We start from the raw sequence: 22,174 nt of genomic DNA, 5'->3' as shown, positions 1-22,174 counted from the left end.
TTTTTGTGTTTATATGACTATTTTTTTATTATTTTAACGAGTTAGCGATCAGTGTTAAGTAATTAACATCCGAGACACCACAGTGACATCTAATTGGATAGTATTCGGAGCTCAAACTATGCATACTTGAGATGAAATCAGAACTCTCAAAAAATCCCTTAATAATCCAATTCTACAATTGTAAAAAATATGATTCGAATCTTGGTGGATTCCCCCAAGGTCAAATCAACTTTATCTTTCTTTTAATGTTTTTATGTCTAGTTACATTAGTGAAAAAAAGATATATAAAATTTGTTGTAAGACTTTTTTGGGATCAAAGAAAACTTTAACATCCTATGCCCTATTACTCTAGAATTAACTTACTGCTTCTATGTTAAAACTATCATGAAATTTATTGTGCGGTCATTGATCAATTAGGTAATCAAGCACATACATGATACAGTACATATCGTTAATTAGATTATTTGCTTATATTATGAAAAATGGAAAACAAAGAAATATCAATTTGTTTGAAAATATTATGCCAGTAACTAATTATATAACTTGATAGAACAGTCAGTATGTTATTTATTGTAACGCTTAAGTTGGAATACCCTGTGATTGTTTCTGAATCTTTTTCTGACCACCTTTAGAAATGCATCTATGATGATTAATTTTGAAACCGAAATTGTTGAAGAATTTTATGTAACTATTTAGGCTTCTACTCCTTCAAACTCCTATTGTTTCTTCATATCAGCTAGTGTCGTGTTCCATACTAAAGCTAGCTAGGATTATGTTATTTTCTTTACCAAACGGCCGAAATTAAATTGCTTCAATTCGATCCATATATAATTAATCGAATCCCAAAAGATTTACTTAAATCTAATGCCACTATGATATATGATCATATGATTGCCATATATATTTTAAGTATAATACAATGATTCTAATAATTAGTATGATAAAATATAAATTTATTTAACTAGAGAAAGTTAGTTAGCTTATGATTTGGGGATGGACCTTTCAAAGATGCAATTTAATGGAATAATTGACCTTATCACACCACTCCCCATAGGCCCATATGCGAGTCCCCTATATATATACATCTTCCCCCTAACTTCTCACTTCATTCCAACATAAATCATCACTTGTAAACATACAAACAATACTCACCTTCTAAAACTCTAATAAAACTTCGAAAGACTATATCTTGGAATCCAAGAAATTTCCAAAAATGTTAAGCTTTTCAAGTCAAAATGACTTATGTGGCCGTCGGTGTGTGTGGGTCAACGGCCCTGTCATAGTCGGGGCCGGACCCTCTGGGCTAGCTGTTTCAGCTTGCCTTAGGGAACAAGAAATTCCATTTGTTGTCATTGAACGATCCGACTGCATTGCTTCCTTGTGGCAAAAACGCACCTATGACCGCCTCAAACTTCACTTGCCGAAAAAATTCTGCCAACTTCCTAAGCTACCTTTCCCCGAGGAGTACCCCGAATACCCAACAAAGAGACAATTCATCACATATCTCGAGAACTATGCACAAAAGTTTGACATCAAGCCACAATTCAATGAATGCGTTCAATCTGCTAAGTACGATGAAGCCTGCCATCTCTGGCGGGTTGTGACCGTTTCCACAAACGGGTCAGGCCCGGCTGAAACAGAGTACATTTGCCAAATGCTTGTAGTAGCAAGCGGAGAAAATGCCGACGGAGTAGTACCCGAGATCAATGGACTAAAAGAATTCTCCGGTGAAGTCATTCATGCAAAAGATTACAAGTCCGGTGAGAAATACAATGGAAAGAAAGTATTAGTCGTCGGATGTGGAAATTCCGGCATGGAAGTCTCTTTGGACCTCTCAAACCACAATGCCAAACCATATATGGTTGTTAGAAGCTCGGTAAGTAGTAATCTTGAAAAATATTTGAATTAACCCCACAAAAAAAGATTGAATTTTTTTTCAAGAAAACGAATACCCATTATAATTTAAGTATCTAATCAGTCTCTTTTTCATTACAGGTTCATGTTTTGCCTAGAGAAATTATGGGAAAATCTACATTTGATCTAGCCATGATGCTAATGAAATGGCTACCACTATGGCTAGTTGACAAGCTTCTATTAGTCCTGGCATGGTTCATTCTTGGAAACACACAAACTTATGGAATCAAAAGACCATCTTTAGGCCCATTAACACTCAAAAACAAACATGGAAAGACCCCGGTTCTAGACATTGGTGCACTCGAAAGAATTCGGTCAGGAGAGATCAACGTAGTCCCCGGGGTCAAAAGATTCAACTCGAGCTCAGTCGAACTAGTCAATGGCGAAACACTCGATGTCGATTCAGTTGTTTTGGCAACTGGGTATCGTAGCAATGTCCCATATTGGCTTCAGGTGAGAAAAAGTTTACATCTTTGTTCTGTTTTATGTTATAAAGATTGAATCTTTCAGCTTGACTAATGGAATTTTGAAAAACAGGAAACTGATTTCTTTGCTAAAAATGGATTCCCAAAGACCCCATTTCCCAATGGTTGGAAAGGAAAGTGTGGATTGTATGCATCAGGTTTTACAAGAAGAGGACTAGCTGGTGCATCTGCTGATGCTATTAAAATTTCTGAAGATATTGCAAAAGTATGGAATGAAGAATTAAATCAGAAAAAATTGAAAGTTCCTACACATAGAAGATGCATCTCTACATACTAGTTTTAAAACTCACTTTTTTGGGGGTGTAGGAATATTAGATTAATTTGTGGAGTGTAAAAATACATATATATGTGTAAAAACAAGAAGGGATGTAGAGATAGCATAGATGATGAGTAGCACTAATCACCATAAAGCCCAAAATTTAAAGGAAAAAATATAGAAAAAAATGTTTGGGCATTTTGTATACTTTAGGATGATTAGGCTAACTTTGTAATCTATTTTTTGGATTGTTTTATAAATGGAAATATTGATTAATTATAATGAATATGACTTCTTATTCATTTTGTATACTAAGCCTGTTTTACCCAAATATCAAATACCGATTCTGAATACCATTGGTAACGATATTTGGTACCGGTTTGGTTTTGATTTTTAGGATTATTGCTCTTGCCTAGTTACTTAAACCGTGCAATCTATAAAAATGAGATACAATAACTCAAAAATAAGTAATAGCCACTCAATACAGCGAAACAAATAATTTATATATTTTCATAAATTTTTAGAATATTGGATGGTTTTTGCTAATGGTTGTTATTAGCATAAAAAGATTAGAAGGATCATAAATTTGTTATAAAATAGCTAGAAATCAATAAATAATTGTATAAAAAGTTACTTTTTAAAAAAAAAAATTGTATAAAAAAAATTCTTATTTGTGAATAATATTATATTTTAATTAAATTTATGTGTATCTTGAATTTAAAAAAGTATTAAAAGTGTAATTAAATGTCTAAAATTCATATAATTAGATAAGCAATAACTTTAATTTTTATAAGATACTATATTTATAATCAAGAAGAGAAAACTGAGTTTCTCTTGGTTAATCTTTCAATCAAATTGTTTTGTTTTGACTTTTGACTATGAGTAGAGCATCCCTCATATGAGTGGGAATGCTTCTTCTCCATCTAATTATTAAGCCATGTTACATCCAATCACTAAGAGGGGTATAACTTACTCTATATAATTATAATTAAGGGTAACAGAAAAGGAAAAAAAGTTACGAGTTAAAACCTATGCACTAAATGGTCATGTGCAGGGTAGAAGACAAAGGGGGCTCAAGGTTAGTAATCGAGTGGGCAAGCTTTTTTTTTTTGTTGTTGTTGGGAACGCCCCCGTGGCTGATGAGGGGCTTTCCCTATGACGTTTCGGCAGAATGTTAGGCAAATAACGGGCTACTCTGTTCGGTCTTATAATTTACTCTGTAACAAAGATATATGAACCGTCGAGAACGATTTGCACTAGAGTTACGGATAACAAATTTTGTAGAAAGGGACATGTAGTGTTAACATCTTTGAATTAATTTTATGAAGTTGATTGATATAGAGACGCCAATAAATGAAAGAAGTTGAATACATACAAAATAATATACTAGTTGTATTGTATAACATAGTATTGCACTTGACAAAGAGCATATCGCTCCTGATCAATTGTCCCATGCATCATCCTTCCACATCGACACAGTTTTCGCAAGTTCTGTGAAGGCAACATGTGGATGTACAAAGAATGTACTCTTTCAAGCCAAAATAAGATAAACTCAAAATATTTTAAAATTAAATTAAGCTGAGCTATTGTAAATATTGTAAATATATACGACTATACGAGTATTAGTTATAAGGAATGATATTCGTACTATAACTTTGATTAATCTACTACAAACATGCTTTACTGATTTGTACAGTATGCTTGAATAACTGTATTGTATGGTAAATGTATCAACTTTTATTGTACGAATATCAATTCTCATTAGTTATAGTTTCAATATATAACTTTTTTTTTAAAAAAAATTGTCCATCCAAAAACATTGTATAATTATTGAGGAGGTTTATGGTCTAAAATAACAACTCTATATAACTTTACAAGCAAAAGTAAATACATTACCAAATTTGGATCAGGTAATATATATGTTTCACGGGTAAATTAGTTATTTTTCGTAATCAGTGTAAAGTTATTGTCTATCATTTTTCAGTTATTAGCCAGGTAATTAAAATTTTAGTTCTAGAGTCCGTCACTAATTACATAAAAACAAGTCTTCTTTGTTCTTCCTTTCGCCTTTGACGTTCAAAAGAATGCTTTAGAAACATAAATCGGATCCGTATGAATGTGCAGGTCTCGAAATATATATTGGAGCGTGGGCAGGATACTTTATTGTTGTTTGTTTAACATTAGCCATTTTGATGTAATATGGGTCACTGTAGAGATTTTTTGTTTGATGGGATGATGGTTAGGCTGGGGAGTGGGGTGTGATGTATATTATTGGACTCCTTTTTTAAGTAGTATAAAGGGCCCGTGCTTTGTACTTTTATCTATGATTATGGCACTTTGATTGGTGTTTAAAATAACATCATTAATATGGATGTAATGATATTGGGTTAATGGTTGATTATGATTTGAAGTTACTATCTTAAAAAGCGAAATGTGCGGAGTATTAATACGCAACTTAACTTAAGTATAATCAACATGTAATGTCGATAGGAAAACATACATTTTTAACTATACTTTAAGATGGATGTTACTTTGATAGTTGTAACAAGATAGCTTGTAATTAATTTAATTTATATGCATGAAAGATCAAAGTCAACGAGGAATAAAGTGGCGGCCTAAGTGCACTATATATACACACGTACAATTATACATTATAGACGAATAATTTTTTACAAAAATATGTATCATGGATCGATCAGGTTGTATCATTATAGACTATTAATAGCTAGAATTAGTATGTGCATGTATTGGTCTCTTCCCGTGTTCTCTTGTTTTTGGGACCTGTTTTCCATTACTCAATAATTGGGCATGAGTCGCAGGCCTCACGTCGGCGGTCCAAAAGGTCCACATAACCACACCTTTCATCACATGCAATCTTCTTATATCCAACTATTTCCTCTCCTCCCGGCCAGCTAGGGACCATATATTACCAGCTTAATTATACTACGTACGTACGTAGATTAATGCAATTTGCCATTGTTGGTTATAGCTAGCTAGGGTTCAAATCCAAAGCGTCGTCGTTGAATCACGATCGATCACATCATGATCTCTATAGTCTTATTGATCCTATATTGCCCTTTATTCGTCATCTTAATTTCTATCATGGTCTCTTAATTTCCAGGCAACTTCATATATATATGTATAATAATCAGTACGTTCAACTCATCTGCTCGTGTCTTTCCGACATGTGACACAAAATAATATGTTTTGGTGAGCCATTCATGATTCAATTACATCAACAATAATGACGATGGCTTTGGATTAATGCAATTTTGTTTTTTTTTTTAATTTTTTTTTTTACTATTATTATTTTTTTAGTTATTTGCTTTATTTATTAATTAGGGAATATAAATATATGTCACAATTTTGGCAAACTTGTGTCACGTACTCAATCACATCTACAACAACCGTACCCTCAATTACAAAATCCCAGTTTTTGGCTTTCCTTAATTAAACGTGCTCTATCTTTTTCCTTTTTTTTTTAAAGTTATTTTCGATTTAAACGTGCCGGAAACAATTTTAACAAACGATTTGCTGGACCTCCAATCTCTCCTCATGAAAATTAAATACATTGAGATGAGGTCCCCAAGACTCGAATTCGATACCTTGGGAATACTCACCCCCGGGACCCACATAGTAGATTTATAAGATACCTCTAGTCAATCCACCTAAGTGGAGTTGGTTTAGATCAACGTATTCTATCTAAAATCATTTTTATTTTCTTAAGTACGTACTTTACTCGTACAGTTAATAAATATAATAAATAGATCGACTAACTTTTGTGTTAAAAATTTTTAGATATTAATTTGGTATATAGATTGTTAGGGACTACAAAGAGAGTCTAGGTTCTATACCAAAGATTCATATAACTTAAGAGTAAGAGTATATTACTTTGTCGTTAAAAAGATCCCAAATTTTTAACAATCAAAAAACCATTTTAGATGGTAAAAATCAAATTTTTTTGGTGACCCAGGATAATAATCTTTTTTTTTTTTTTATAAATGTTTAATTCTAGTTGGGGCCAAAAAAGCATATATCTTTGTTTGCCATTGTGTTTATAATATAGATGTGTTTAAAAACTGGAAAATATATATATATATATATACCAACATGCTTTTTCAAAACTGTATTTTTTTCTCTATGAAAAAGCAGATTGTCACTTATTCTTGCCAAATATTTTTCTTTCATTATTTGCATCAGATAATCAACATAAAACACAATTACAAACAACTTCTAAGGTGGTTGTTAAATATCCAATTTGATTATTTACCTAGACAATAATAACTTTTTTTTTGAAAGGGTGAATTTCGCCTGGAACTTCATGTCGTGATTCAATAACCAAGGGTCTAGGATACGTTATCTTAACCGGATCCGTGCTAGAGAGTTGCCTCGAAATAGAAATGTCTATTTAGTTAGGTCGGCCTTTTATGACCCAGCCTGATTATAAAAGTTTTGCTTGATCCCATTATAAAGTGTACGTACGTTGTAATGGATTGTCCGTCAATATTATTAATTGTCACCTCAATGGGATTATAACCAATATTGTATCATTAGAATGATGTTTACTGTTGGCATTTTCCAGCCTCAATTGACTTTATACATCGAAATAAATACGATTCCAGTTTATGTCAAAATCAGAATATTGCAATAGCTAGAAAATCGTGGATGATTTTTGACTTCTTGTAGTAAAATGGATTGATATTGGCGGTTTTGGGTCACTGTTAACCAGCTGGTGGATGTAGTCCATGAACTGTTTTGGTCCACAACATATACACAGCCCATGCAAAATCCAAACATAAGAAAACTTTTATATATAATAAGTAAAAATAAATTTCAATTTTGCTACCTTGCTGTCATGTGTAAGTTTGAGATAATGGTACTTATTGACTTATTGTAATTTTAAAAATCTCACTAATAGAATGTCAATTCGATCAATAGGCTCTTTGGTCAGTTATATCAGTTCCATTCAATATTGAATGTATATTTACTATTACTTCGTAATATACTTACGGAGTATTAATTTTTAACAACAAAAGTGACACGTACTACTATATATGAAACTAGATAATATCGGTGGTATGTACGGTGGCGAAAAAAGTTGAAGAGTCTATTGGTTCTCATATTTTATGAGAATTTAGTGACATATAATGAAATTAAAGATTATAAATTTTAATATATGTAATAAAGAAGAAAATTAAAATTCTATTCCACTAAATACCTATACATTATAGGAACCAAACAACTCTTTAGTCATTGTAAAAAGATGAATGTAAAAAACTATACAATCACATTGAAAATCATTTCTTTTGATAAAATTGTAAATATAACTACAAATAACTTAATTGACTAGAAAGATAAGATAATAATAATGTACAAGTCAGCCAAGGGGCCTATTAGTTCTAGTTTCTCGTCAAGTTAAGGGACGTTTGCTCAAATATGATGTACCTTGTTTTCCCTGCGTCGAAATTACCATATATTTAGATGATGATATTAAATAATGTGGTCACGTCGAAGTCAGTGGTCCATATCCCAACTCATTTCATTCATCATTTTGAAACTCAAACATATGACTTTTTATACTACGCTGACACAACACGAACTAAATATCCTTCAAGTTGCACCATTAATTGAAGAGCTTCGATCTTCAACATACCAATATTATTATACATTTTATTTTAATTCAACGTCAACTATATACACTAGCAGGATGTTTTATTAATGTATATATATACTAGTCTTGTATCCGCGTGATGCAGCGAGATATAGAAAAAAAACGCTGGTTAAGTAGATCTACCGTGTTATTACAAGAATGTATGATTTGACTCAATTGTTTCTTACCACCGTTATTATTTTAGAGTGAGCGTTTTTTATGTTGATTGATTATTAAATTCGGTAACGCATATGTGTTTTTTTGGTATACTATGTGAGCAGGGGCGGTACTAAAGGGGGGGCAAGGGGGTCCAATGCCCCATTTTAAAAATTTAAAATTTTCTATAGGTTTTTAACATTTTGCCCCCTTTTAGATTTATTTTTCATAAGTTTTCTAAGTTTGCCTCATTTGGAATTTTTTCCTAGTACCGCCTCTGTATGTGAGCAACTTAATGGAAGGGAAGGGACACGCGTAAGCTTTTTATTTAAGGGTATTTTTGGAATTCCAGGAATAAAGTGTTTTATGGTAATATAGATTAAAAGGGTAAATTAGATATTTTAAAGGTAGAGTGTTAAATTTTAGGGAAAGTAGTTTGTTTATATAGATAGTATAGATATAAATATATATATCTACCAATAAACTAAAATATGATTGAAGTATTTATTGATCGATACGTGGCGCTATATTAAAACGACAAGTGTCTTTTTAGTCATATTTATTTGTTTAAAATATTTTATTCTAATTCTAATTCTAATTCTAGTATAATACATGTAAATTAGTATATGAAATTCAATACTCATGACGTTAGCTAATCCTATCCTATTATATCCGTGTATATAAAATAAAATACAAACAACTAAGTTAAAGTTATCCATTAATTAAATATCATTAAAAATAAATAATAACTATTAATTTAAATAGTATCCGTTTTATAGTCAAATTAAGGATATGATTAGTTAATATAGCTCAATATCTGAGATATTATATATACTACGTGCAACGAAACATATTTGTTTCTTCCATGGAACATATATATGATTTTTAAGACCTTCTTCGAATTTACCGACTGTAGTTACTGGTATGTCATCCTTTACTCTTTAATGTTTAATTCTTGATGATAAATTGCTATTTAAAATAGAGTAATTCATGGTAAAAACATTATTTACTCTTTGACATTAACACATATAATAGATTTTTTGGTCATATTCAAACGATTATATATATTCCATCAACACACAAAAAAACACGGCAACTAAAAATGAGTATTCATCTTAGATATATGATCAGGTGTATTCTACAACTAAAAATACATTCATATACTCAAGGGTATACATTCATATATGATATGATATTATTATGTTTGATTTTAACGTCACTTTCATATAACTAATAACGGCAGTATAGAGAATTCCTCCATATTGTTATGATCATGTAGTTCAAGAAACTAAATATATAGAGGTTTCAATCTAATTAAAGGCGAAATATAAACAGGGATGCTCTTACTCGATCAAGGATAAACATATCGTTTTTACATATATCTTCGACAAAGATGATGTGTTATAGGGAAAATAAGCATGCAAGTGTGTGAAAGAAAATATAGTAGTATATGAAACAAAGGAGAGATATCATATATACAACATCCATTATACGAAATATCTTTTATTTTAGACATACAAAATCGAATAATTTAAAGAAATTCGTGCATCACGCACGGGTATTAATACTAGTATATATATATATATATATATAGTTTTTTTTTTCTTCTAATAAACAACCATAATGTTATTTTTTTTTAATCTTATATAGTTTTCTAGTAATTAACCAGATATTGGTGTGAGATAGATTACTACCATTTTATTGTAAAAAAAAAGAAGTTTTTTTTTTTTTTTTTTTTTTGAAGTAAAAAGGTTAAAATGTTAAATGCCAAGGAGGACAGCAAAATAATTGGAGTTGGAGTTGACAGAGATGAGTAAATGCAGCCCACTAGAGTATATGTATATTGAGCCAAAATCTCAAAGAAAGCCACATGATAACCCATGCCTTTGACCATGTGACCCAACTCCCCCAAGTACCCAATCTCAATCTCAATCTCCATCTCCATCAATATATCACTTTCATCAAACCACAACCTCAGGTTTACAAACTCAATGCAAATTTGTCCTTTACCCATCTTGGATTAATCTTACATTATCCAAATATGGATATACGACAGATGTAGAGTAGGATTTTTATGTATCTTCAATTCATTTACCACATTATAAGGACTATATATCAAATGTGTTCACTGTTAGATGGACCCTTATATGTGGACTTATATAGTATAAGTTATGGCCATGAAAGCTATATGTATCTTAGTTCAGCTACTCAAATGTACCTACATGATATAGCTAGATTTGGTCTAATTGGTTTGTTGGGGGCTAACATGTATGTTTGTTATTGGGTTATAAGCAATATTGTAACTAAACCAACAATTCGTTACTAGAGCAAAAGTTTTTATTTAATGATTGGAACATTTGGTTGAGTTCAGTTTCAGATGACCTATTTCAATACACTTTTTTAAAAAATGTAGTTGCAAACATAGGTTCGAAGTGGACAGTTTAGAGGGCCATGAGGCAATGAGGTTTGTTAAGATAACGTGTTGAGACATGTTACTCCATCTATATCTAGACAACTAAAAAGTACAAAGCTAAAAAGAATGTAATTATTTATGTTGCTTTTTAAAAATTTAAAACTAAATGAGAATTCTATCTTTCATCATTCATACAATGTTTTATCGAATTTGGTAACAAAGATTTCAACGAGGCCATCTCCATTAGTTATACATTTTACCGTCATAGCATTTTCACCACAGTGTAACATTAAACATAACACTAAAGCATTAGTTTTATGATTCGGTTGTATACCGCACTTTTTAATTAACAAAACACATTATATTAAATAAAAATCAAACTTCATTAATTAATTAAAATAAGTATTAAGTGTAATTTAGTAATAGGAATAGAATAGAATGTCATTTAAAAAAAATAAAATAAAATAAGTATAGATAAATAAAAAAAAAGTATTACATTTAGTTATTTTTATATAAAGGTAAAATACATATATTTTTTCCTTACAAAAAACATAAAATTAGAAAGAAAAAGAAAAGAAAAAAAATATACAAAACAAAACACCTTGACATTCCAAAAACTATCTACAATGGGAGGAAAATAATAAAGCCACATGTCAAAAAATGTTATTTTGGACATACTTCAGAAATTAATATACGAGTAATATTTTTTAACAAGAATTTCTACTTGAAAATTGAAATTGAAAACCAACAAAACCATACGCAGAAAGTCATTGGGCTTTAGTTGGACAGGGCCGTTTAACACTTTTTTTTTTTGGATAAGCAATACTCGTATTTTCTTTTTCAAAAAGTAAGCGTACGGGGCTAATGGGCTGTAGGCCCAAACTTAGGCATCTTTCTCTTAAAGTCGATCTGTCCATTACTCTATGGCATAATTGCATTCATTCGATCCGCATACATGAACTTTTCATGAACTTTTCATGTTCATGTTATCCACCGGAGCGAATGTGGAATTTTTAAACCCTTCACCGGGGAAAAAGTCAATAAATGTTACCTCAAGGAAATCATTGAAGGGTTCAAAAACTTTACTGATAACCCTTCACTGGCTACCTCATATAGTACGTGAACTGTCCCTGAACCCTCCAATGGCTATCTCCAGATGTAAACTAGTAAATTTTGAACCTGAGATTTCTTAGTAAAAACGAGATTTTGGACCCGTGTCTAACACTGGACACGAGATAAAAACTTATAATCTTTTGCAAGTTGTAGTACCATAATTACAGGTTCGTCACTATCATTATTAGCTATGACATATTGATGGAATTGTTTGTCGTAGTCATTCCACAAGGTACACGCTATTATAATTTATCTATCATAGAATATTTTTTAAACCAATTTTACTCATAATGTGATTTTATTATGAAAGATAATTAAAAATTAAAATATAAACATATCTGTGATCCTGTAGTTGACATTCAAGTATATGTATTTGATCATGATGCGGGTCTATAACACGAATAGGTTTATTTCCAAATTATCTGTTCTAGGATAACTAGATAACAATTATGATTGTTTTCATTTTCTTTGATAACAATTAAGACTCTAGATTTGTAACTATTGTAACTTTAAACATTAATACAGAAATCTAAAATATAAAAAAAAGATAAAATTATGTACCTTTTTTATTGAGATTATGTTAAAAAAAGTTTAATAATTAAATGATTGTAAATTTTTATAAAATTCTTTCAAGTTGATGGCTAATAATAAATATAAATTAAGTATTCAGGGCTAAAAGGTCACACAAAGCTAATATATAAAAAAAGAATAAAATTATGTACCTTTTTTATTGAGATTATGTTTAAAAAAAATTAATAATTAAATGATTGTAAGTTTTTATAAAATTCTCTCAAGTTGATGGCTAAAAATAAATATAAACTAAGTATTGAGGGCTAAAAAGTATAATTTATTGAAGAAAAACAAAAAAGTGTAAATTAATGAGACTTTTTTTACAAGTTAATATAAATATTAATATAATAATATTTTTGGATAATAATTGTTAAGATTTTTAATTTATAGTTTATCCACATGATGAAATAAGCGAGAGTCAATTTGATAAAATCGAACGATTTTATTGGTTAATAAATCATTAGTTCAACTGTTTTATAATATATATTAATATTAATATTAATATTAAGATGCTAGCACGACTATTAGGCCATCTTGAATGTAGTTGCCAACTTGCCATACATGGGCAGATGTGCTATGTGAAAAAATAAGATCACATGTAGCTAAGTAGTTAATTTTATTTTATTTTTTTATCTTTTTTCAGCAATGCTTCATAACATTTGGAACTCAAACTAGTGAAAAATACATCGATAAATATATTGCGACATGCTCCCTGTTCAATACTGTGTATAATGTTTCCTTACAACTCAAACAAGTGAATAACATATCATGACGTAGTCATATAATAACTGATCATTACGTTCCAAATTGGACACAATTACTAAATGAGATATATTGGTTAAAATGTCCTTTTGCACATCAAAGCCAAAGGCCTGACTTCACTAGATAACCTAAACAGGATTCACATCCCTCCTTTTGCAGGTAATCTTTAAAACTTAGCTGAGAGTTTTCAAAGAAGCATATAGCATGGGGTACTTATGGTGAGTTTTCCGCGATGAAAATACTACTGATTTTTAGCTTGAAGAGTGCTCTGGCTATTCATGCTTGTAATTACTCACAGTGGTATGCTTAAGTACATAAACCTAACATTAATTTTATAGTTTCTGCTCGCTGAATGCACATGCTTTACCATTTCTTTCACTAATACTATCCGATATAGCTTAGGTTACATTACAGGTGAAAAGTGGAAGCCATGGAAATTAACCTCACCCGGGCTACAAAACGCAGAATTGTAACATTAGCAAGAATCTCCGTTTGAGAATTATTAATATAGTTTTTTGATGGGACTGGACCTCACTTGGGTTTAGATTTCTAAGATATATAATTAAGAAAACAAGAAGTGTATGTATGTATGATGCTATCTAATTCACCAGCCATCAAACATTTAGACAACACAGATAGAGAATATGATACAAATTCATTGATTGATAGAATAGGTAGCAGAAGATTTAAATGGGAAGAATTATACAACCACAACATCAACAACAGACTCTTCTAACATTCTTCGATTTCATCCAATGCGTAGTTGTTGGTTGAAACATTTGCGTAATTCACTTTGTTAAACCGCACAACCACTGGGTAGCGAGTCTTTGGGTCCTGCAACATCATATTATTTGATATGAATATATCAACATTATATACTTTTGATAATATGTACATTCATTACACAAGTAGTTTGGTTTACCTGATCTACAGTCACAACTGATCCCACTCCTTTGAACCAATATGACTCCTTCCTCAGGATTCTCACCTGCGTGCAAAAGATCAGATGATTAACGAATTATTCCTTTGTGAGAGTGTGAGATTGAGATTAATGTGACATCCTCGCGTGTATGGAATAATCATCATATAATCAACTCAAATAAACATGCTTAATGAGATAATACCGGAATGTTTTTCATTTCTATATAGAGAGAGCAAGATATAGTATTTGCGTGTTTTTCAAGTTCTGATTATATAAATAAACATACTAATGATTGACCAAGGTTGGAGGGCCTTTTCTACCATTAAGGTAGAAAATGGAAGCAGCCTCCCTATTTAGGTAGAGGTAAGGTCTGTCTCCATCTTAACCTCCCGTATACACCGTCGAGGCATTGGGGCTCAAGAGTCGCGGAAGGCGGCAATGGGCAGTTTCTTTCTTTCTAAATAATCTAATACTCTGAATTAAATTTGTTGCAGTGAGTTTCCTAAACTGATTATTTGACCCCTAAATTATTGGTTAGTCGAGATCAGTTCACTATACCAAAACACTAGAAACTAACAGTCTACATTCTGCAACTTAAAAACTCAAGAATCACACAATCACTTCCAAAGCACAACACTATACGCGTGCTAAATGTTCATGATAACTCATTAGTATTTCCAATTTCCATACTAAGTAGATGCTAGCAAGTCATTAGTATCAAAGTAGAATCATTAATCATATACTACATCAGTCATCATGATGTGGCATCTCATATTAAAGCCGATAAAGCCAGGGATTTAAACTCCCACGCTTTTATAAGACCCCATTTTTATGTGACTATGTATAGATTAAAGTTTGTTTTGTAATTTAAAAGTGTTTTCTTTCTTCCAAGATGAATTATAAGCACAAAAAAAAAAAAAAAGTTGTCTACATAAACTCAACTAGAGTATTACTCCTACTTTTAATATGTCTAATCGATAAGGCTCTAATTCAAAAGTTCTCAAAGTGCTTGAGACACCCTTGTAGTCTCAGTATATCTAAGTTCACATAGACAGACATGCAAAAGAAAGTATATATGTATTACGAGTATATTTTATGTATTGTTATATATATATAATAAAGTACCTTGGATCCTCTCTTGGGTCCAATTGGTGGGGGCTTGGGCTTCTCTTCCTTGACTGGTTCGGCAACGGCAGCAGGTGCCGGTTCACCACCGGCCTCTTCAGTAGACTTAACAACCAATCTTGAACCTCTGGTGTTTTGGAAAGCTGGCAACATACTAACCATATTGCACTTGACTGTGGTTGTGTTAGCAGCAGGGGTGACATTTGGTGTCACTAAAAAGCTAGAAGCAGCAGATGCCATACTTGCCATTTCTCTGACAATCACTGGTTTGATATTATAAAAGAAAGAAGTTGTTGAGATGATGAACAAGTTGGTACTTGAAGAATTTCAATGGATTTTGATGTAATGAAGGTAGTATCTTTTTCTTGAAAAATAATTGAGTGAATGGTGTTGGTCTCAATTTAGGTACCCACTTATGTGATGCCATGTGTGTAGTCATATCCTTTTTTTTAGGATAATGTTTGTCCCACGATATTTGCTTTCGTTTAACTCAGCCCATTCACTGCCTATCCAAATCTCCATTGTGATCGATCATAATGTGATCCTAATTTTGTTTTTACTCTTGGAGTTTAAGTTAAAGTTGATTGGTCATTGTGATTTATAATGGCCATTTTCGTTTTTTTTTTTTTTTTTCCCGAACATTCAGTAGGTATACGACATCGGAGAAACCTTATTTTATAATGGTGAAGTCTTGTACGTTCCCTAGACAACAAGATGTTGAACATGAACCGTTACAAGTATTTATAAGGAAAAACCTTAAGGTTTTGTCATCCATAAGGATCAAACTCAAGACTTTAGCTAAAAACCGAAAGTGGCTCTGACCAGTTAGGCTGACCTTCATTGGCTTAAAAACATCCTTTTGATATAAAAACTCATCATGATTTATAAAAAAACATTAGCATCTTCATTTTTCTTTGAATCTTTTTATAAACAACCACTCGTATGACAATAGACCTAAATACACAAATTATTCTACTAAAACATCTTTTGGTATGTGAGTGATCCGTACACCACTAGTTTTTAGTAATATATCATCAATGATGTTTTAAAGTGTTATACAATACAACAACTCAAAACATGTTTAATGGTGTATGGTTAAAAATTGGTGATGTACGATTTCAGGATACTACATTATCCTTTACAAAACACTATAAGATTTGCTTTAGCATTCAAGTTAAATAATTAGTTGTTAACCAAAATATTTAAGAAGTATCATTAAGGCAATATAGGCTATATAAGTTCTTGTTACATTATGATTGATACATATCCACCCCATTTGTTCCGTGACATGAAGAGTCTCAAATAGAGGAATACTTTGTGGTTTTTGGTTATGCCTAAGGACAACCAATTTTTTTTTATCACCTATAGACCTTTGGAAATGTGGGTTTTTCTCTGATCGATTTAAATCAGGGCCGGGTCACGCGATCCAACCAAAAATCTATACAGATTTTTGAAAATGGGTCAAATTTCAAAAACCAAACCAGTTACTTTCAGTTTTAGGTTAATCCGGTTGAATTGGTTGGGTTATCTTGTGTTTTAAAACACGTGGGAGAAAAATAAAATAAAATAAATGAAAACCATCATCAGCCTCTCCCAAATTTGGCGCCTAAATTAGGGCTTCCGAATTGTATCAGAATTAGAAACTTTCAGGATGCGTGGTTATAAGAAATCAAAACCTAAACACGCAAATCATAATAATAAAAATAATAATAATAATAATCAAAGACACAACATCCGAAGCTCTTCTTCAATCAGAGATATCATCGGAGATCGTCGATTTAACGATCAATTTAGCCATCATGAAACCCTAGGTCTCATTTCCTCTCATATTTTACCCTTATTTTTTTATAATCTTTATTTTAATTTTTTATACTGTAATGATATATGTATATGTATCACATTTCGTAATATTCAACTTGTATTGATTATAGCAACAAACAGGGTGAAAAGAACCAAAGTTTGTGATCAGGTCCCTAATTCGTCGGTTCAATGTGAAGCCGCAGAGGATTCAAGACGTACGTCGTCTTCTTCTGCACACATTTCGTTACCATTATTGTTGTTCAATGCATAGTTTCTGTGAAATCTGTATATGAATATATCCAACTTGTCGTATATATTGCTATAGTGTGAAACCTTTTCATATAGTAAGTTGCCACATCATCAAAACCTGTAAATCAAACGATAGAAAGTGAAAGTTTGATAGATACAAAAGAAGAAACACCTGGCCATACTTTATCCTTCTGCCCATTCTGAAGAATCATACTGTATGGCTCTAGGTAGATTTGAAGATTTTGCTGCAAAAACTTCAGAATATGCATTTTTCAAGAAATTGAAGAATGGTACTTGCAGTCATAATGTGAATGTAGATCGAAACAATCATGATAGCCAGTTGAAGAGTGATCGACAGACTGATCATATCAACAGAGAAGGTTCTTACTTTTTCATTTATGTTAAATAAGGGGAAAGTGTATCAACTTAGTGCACCCTGTAGATGTTTAATATCTTGTGCCGTTATGGCTTATATTACTTACTTTCATTAATGTTGACAGTTAGGAAAGATTGTGTTTTGCAGAGATTTCTCATGTGCAGAAAGAGAGCATTCAATGTCCCATATCTTCGGCGCAGATTCACCCTGTTGAGGAAGGACAAAATGATACCCGCTATGACTTTCTTTCAACCCCAGCCCCGAGTTATCGAACAGAGAACTTCAGTGAGAAAATGTGGTTTATCATCCAATTAAGCATTACAGTTGATTTTCAAAGCAAATTTATTTTGATACTATGCAGGGGTAAAGAATGTATATGGAGCCAACACCGCAAATCTATCAATCGGCCGTGTTGCAAAGAAGGCAGGTAAACATTTACTATTATAAACTATTAGGGAATACGATATAGGAATGTGTATATTGTACAGAGAATGACAAATAGAAAATTTCTATACTCATTCAGTCTTGTTTTCTTCAAGTCTGCTAGGCGCTAGTCAAAAGAGGAACGAATTTCCTTAGTCCAAAGTATAAATAGTTTACATGTCTTACTGATATGTTGATTTATTTTATAGAATTCAAATAAGTTTAACTGATATTTCTCAATTAAAGGTTAATTAGCACTTGGGTATGAGATAACCATGAAAAACAAGAATTGCATCAATTCACTTTGCTTTATATTGTTGCTGCACTGACCATGTTATAGTAGAGAGTTAGTTTATAAACCCTCTTCGAAAATCAAGGAATGAGTGAATAAAAATACAGCTAAGCAACATGAATATCCAGACTACTAGATTTGTTACTTTTCTAGAAGGATATTGAGCAAGAGAGCAGCTATAAGAATCTCTTTCACAGCTTTATACATAATCTACTCAATGCTTTTTTGGTGATATATTCATTCTTTTTTGGTTGGAGCTCTTTATGCTTAAGCATACTTGGATATGGCTCATTACTTCACAGTTCACACTTACCCTGTTGGCCTGTTGCACTAATTCTTAGGAGAAATACTAAATCTAACATATTTATTTGTAGAGAATAAAGGAATATTTTCTGCAAAGCGGGAGAAGTTACGCCAGTGGGTTGCAGAAAATTCATCATATGATGTCAACAAGCTCTCTTCAAAGGGGTTGGATGCATTATGAATCTTCTTGTTCCTTATCCTAACCATTATTAGTTAAACATCCTTCATTAATTATTTATTTTCTCAGGTCTGATTTGGTTTCTGCTCTAATTAGTCGGATACTGCCCGAGGACCAAAAGAATAGTGTATGACCGTTTAGCGTGTTATATATGCTTATAACTTAATGCTTTTTTAGATTGCGTGATTAAAACTTGGTTTTTGGCAGTCTCAGAGAGCTCCCGTGCCATGTGAAGATGAAACTGATTTGCAATCCAAGCTGTCTTCTTTTTCTGAACAAGAAGATCCTGAATTTTACAAAAGAAGATTGATTGATTCTCGCCATCTATTGTACTTAGATGATGGTTTATCTAGATCGACAAAGAGATATGTAGATATGGATCTCCTGGAATGGGATCCTACGGGTCAAGCTGCAAAGTCTAGTATTCAAGATAATGGCTACCATACCGAAGGTTACGGTAAAAAATCCAGCTCTTTCCATATTTCATATATGGATGATCATTTTTCCAGATCAAAAGGGGAACACATAAATTTGGATCCCCTGGAATGGAATTCCAAAAGGGAACTCATGGATATGGATCGCCTGGATTGGAATCCTAGGGGCTCAGAATTAAGTATTCAACATAATCTCTGCCATTCAGAAGACAGCTTCAAACTTCCAAACTTTGACATGGAGAGTATCTTATCTTTTGACGTGCCTCTCTATAGTTATGAATCTAACAACCCCGAAGAGCTTGATAAATCATATTTGCATAATGGACTTAAACTCTTGGAACCACCACGCCCTCTGTTGTTGGGATGGGATCACGGTAAAGAAGAAAAATATCAACTTTCTCCACTGAATTTACACTCAGAAATCAATGCAATCTCAAATTCACAGAACGATGACTACCAGATTTTCATGCCTAATTCGTCCATGTCTTCACCACCCTTGTCTCCTTATATCCGTAGACACCTTAAAAAAGAACACTTTTTTGAATCATCAACTCTACCATACACACCAAAACATCTTATGCCAGTAGAAGATTATCCATGGCGCATGAATGAATTTTCAAATGAGACAGAAAACCGTCGTTCAGATCCTTTTGTATATCTGACTCAATCCCCTGCCAGTAATCTTTTAAGCTTTCTCAACACAGGCTTACATTCATTTGCTGTCAATTATGAAAAGGAAGAGAACTTTTTGAGCCCAGAACATCTATTCTCGGAAGGTAGAGTAAAAGCTTATGGTTCATCTAGATACATGGAAACACTTGAGGATAGACATTTTAACCACATCAAATACCCTTCGTTGCTTGATGATTCAAGCTTGAACGATGAATTGTAGCAACATGTATAATGCTGTAATTGTTGTCTCTAGATCATGCCAAATGTGTTATAATATATTTTCCAGGTTTAGTTACACGTCTTCACGTGTGGTTTCACTGACTACTGCAAACTATATTCTAGTCATGGTCGTAAACAATATTAGAGCAGTTTGTTTCTAAATCAAGAGTGTTGTTAATATTGTTTTGGTAATATGGCTAGAGTTCGTTATAGTATGTGCAATTTTCGAGCTTGGCTGACAAGCCTGAAGCAGGAGACGACACAAGCAACTATTTGTCCAAAAAAATTAAACCAAACTGGGTTAGTTTTCTTTCTAAATTATTCAAAAAATGAGCTTGAATCATTACGCAGTTACATGTCACACTATAAAACATCAGATTTTTTAAAAAGATTCTAATTGTTTTTGAAAAATATATGTTGAGAGTGGGATTTGAACCCACGCCCTTTCGGACCAGAACCTTAATCTGGCGCCTTAGACCAACTCGGCCATCTCAACTTTTACTTTTATTTTACTTCAAAATATATATAAAGGAGCACCGCGTTACGTATTATTTGCTACAAAATTTATTTGTCATGGTATCTTATTTAAGTGTGTTATATGAATGAAACCATATGATTTATTTTATGCTACTAAGGAACATTATATTATATACTTAATAAAATGATAGTGATGTAACTTGTTTTTATAAAATATCGCTTACACATTTTCTAGTTTATATCACATTATATTTAAGTCGACAAGAATTTGCCGTTCTTGCCAAGATCGTCAAAATGGATAAATTTCAAGTTTGAGTTAATGGCGAGATCTTATTTTGTTCCAAGCTACACAAATATGATGTAGCAATATGGTGACATAATGAAAAGTATCTAGCTATCTTTAGATAATCAACTCATTTTATAATTCAACTTCCTACATTTTAATTTCACTTTTGTTAGTAATTTAACTTAATACTCTGTCCATACTAAAGAAATTTTTCAGTAATTTCCAACTAATTAAAACAAAGAGAATTCTCAGAAAATCAGAACATAAACATTTACCATGTCACATGCATCCTGTACTATACTGCTTCCCACAGGATGACAGGACCATCTTGGTTGTATAAATGTTGGCTTTTTACCTTGCTCCAAGAGTCCTAGACCACAAGGTGTTTAAGAAAAAGAATCTATCAGCTGTATTTAGTGGTTGGATACTTTGGATGTGTTGGAGCAAGGAATTATATAGTCAAAGTTAGTATTTTTAGTAATTTACTGTAAGAAAGTGACTTTAAATCAGGCTTCTTATGGAAACAAATAAAAGTATAGATTAGCCGCTATCATTAAAGTGATATATTGGTTAAACGTCATGGTATTTGGTATCTTCGCAAGAGATTTTTCATTCAAAATTTTGTAGGTAAATATTATTACAATATTATTCAGGTAAATAATCGTAACTTTTCAGTATTACACCAAGAATTGACCAACAAGCTATGCTGTAGCCACACTGAAGCACCCATTGAGAAAGTCTAAGAAAACCATAGTTAGGTCGTATACATCTTAACCGAATACTTGTCCTCTCAAAATAATTTTTGAACGTGGAAAACTTGCTCCATTTACATGAAAGTAAATGATAGATTGTTGCAGGATAGTTATAAGAATGAGAATGAGATCAACTAGCTATCATGTAGTCTCAACCGGCGTCAACTCCCTTATTGAGTGACATGAAATCAATCAAAATCCTAATACTAAATATATGTCAGGAAAAGTAACCGTAATTCTGTCAAATTGTTCTTTAACTGGTCCTTTTTGTGTCTATTGACGTGATTATAGAAAAATTAGGACAATTAACAATACTTCTATTGTGACGCGCAACTGAAAAGACCATA

The 22,174-nt window shown here is 32.0% G+C and overlaps 3 protein-coding genes and 1 non-coding gene across 4 annotated transcripts; 2 read left to right on the top strand and 2 right to left on the bottom strand.

The window, feature by feature from the left end:
* Positions 1–1,125: 1,125 nt before the first annotated feature.
* On the top strand, positions 1,126–2,937 carry LOC122593448 (probable indole-3-pyruvate monooxygenase YUCCA5). Its single transcript, XM_043765860.1, has 3 exons — positions 1,126–1,876; positions 1,996–2,367; positions 2,452–2,937. Exons 1-3 carry the CDS (start codon positions 1,214–1,216, stop codon positions 2,674–2,676), a joined length of 1,260 nt encoding a protein of 419 aa, XP_043621795.1. The 5' UTR covers positions 1,126–1,213; the 3' UTR covers positions 2,677–2,937.
* Positions 2,938–13,955: 11,018 nt separating this feature from the next.
* On the bottom strand, positions 13,956–15,754 carry LOC122591203 (photosystem I reaction center subunit IV, chloroplastic). Its single transcript, XM_043763428.1, has 3 exons — positions 15,367–15,754; positions 14,242–14,307; positions 13,956–14,153 (listed from the first exon to the last, which is right to left on the bottom strand). The coding sequence occupies exons 1-3, from the start codon at positions 15,613–15,615 to the stop codon at positions 14,052–14,054; spliced, it is 417 nt and encodes a 138-aa protein (XP_043619363.1). The 5' UTR covers positions 15,616–15,754; the 3' UTR covers positions 13,956–14,051.
* A 1,878-nt stretch (positions 15,755–17,632) lies between these two features.
* On the top strand, positions 17,633–20,388 carry LOC122592074. Its single transcript, XM_043764281.1, has 6 exons — positions 17,633–17,795; positions 17,939–18,076; positions 18,153–18,218; positions 18,881–18,974; positions 19,057–19,114; positions 19,195–20,388. The coding sequence occupies exons 1-6, from the start codon at positions 17,633–17,635 to the stop codon at positions 20,311–20,313; spliced, it is 1,638 nt and encodes a 545-aa protein (XP_043620216.1). The 3' UTR covers positions 20,314–20,388.
* Positions 20,389–20,727: 339 nt separating this feature from the next.
* On the bottom strand, positions 20,728–20,808 carry TRNAL-AAG. The gene has a single exon. It is a non-coding gene; the product is annotated as a tRNA-Leu (tRNA).
* Between the last annotated feature and the right edge of the window lie 1,366 nt (positions 20,809–22,174).

The sequence above is a fragment of the Erigeron canadensis genome, chromosome 3 (assembly GCF_010389155.1).
Source record: "Erigeron canadensis isolate Cc75 chromosome 3, C_canadensis_v1, whole genome shotgun sequence".
NCBI lineage: Eukaryota > Viridiplantae > Streptophyta > Magnoliopsida > Asterales > Asteraceae > Erigeron > Erigeron canadensis.
This window is presented reverse-complemented; position numbering and strand designations above follow the sequence as displayed.

What these genes read in the sequence shown, in the direction of transcription:
- LOC122593448 (XM_043765860.1), top strand. Translation starts at nt 1,214, where the DNA reads ATGTTAAGCTTTTCAAGTCAAAATGACTTATGTGGCCGTCGGTGTGTG. An exon ending in ATATGGTTGTTAGAAGCTCG is followed by an intron (nt 1,877 to 1,995) that starts GTAAGTAGTAAT and finishes TTTTCATTACAG; the next exon opens with GTTCATGTTTTGCCTAGAGA. An exon ending in ATGTCCCATATTGGCTTCAG is followed by an intron (nt 2,368 to 2,451) that starts GTGAGAAAAAGT and finishes TTTGAAAAACAG; the next exon opens with GAAACTGATTTCTTTGCTAA.
- LOC122591203 (XM_043763428.1), bottom strand. Translation starts at nt 15,615, where the DNA reads ATGGCAAGTATGGCATCTGCTGCTTCTAGCTTTTTAGTGACACCAAAT. An exon ending in GACCCAAGAGAGGATCCAAG is followed by an intron (nt 14,308 to 15,366) that starts GTACTTTATTAT and finishes TTTTGCACGCAG; the next exon opens with GTGAGAATCCTGAGGAAGGA. An exon ending in CAGTTGTGACTGTAGATCAG is followed by an intron (nt 14,154 to 14,241) that starts GTAAACCAAACT and finishes ATGATGTTGCAG; the next exon opens with GACCCAAAGACTCGCTACCC.
- LOC122592074 (XM_043764281.1), top strand. Translation starts at nt 17,633, where the DNA reads ATGGCTCTAGGTAGATTTGAAGATTTTGCTGCAAAAACTTCAGAATAT. An exon ending in TGATCATATCAACAGAGAAG is followed by an intron (nt 17,796 to 17,938) that starts GTTCTTACTTTT and finishes TGTGTTTTGCAG; the next exon opens with AGATTTCTCATGTGCAGAAA. An exon ending in TTATCGAACAGAGAACTTCA is followed by an intron (nt 18,077 to 18,152) that starts GTGAGAAAATGT and finishes GATACTATGCAG; the next exon opens with GGGTAAAGAATGTATATGGA.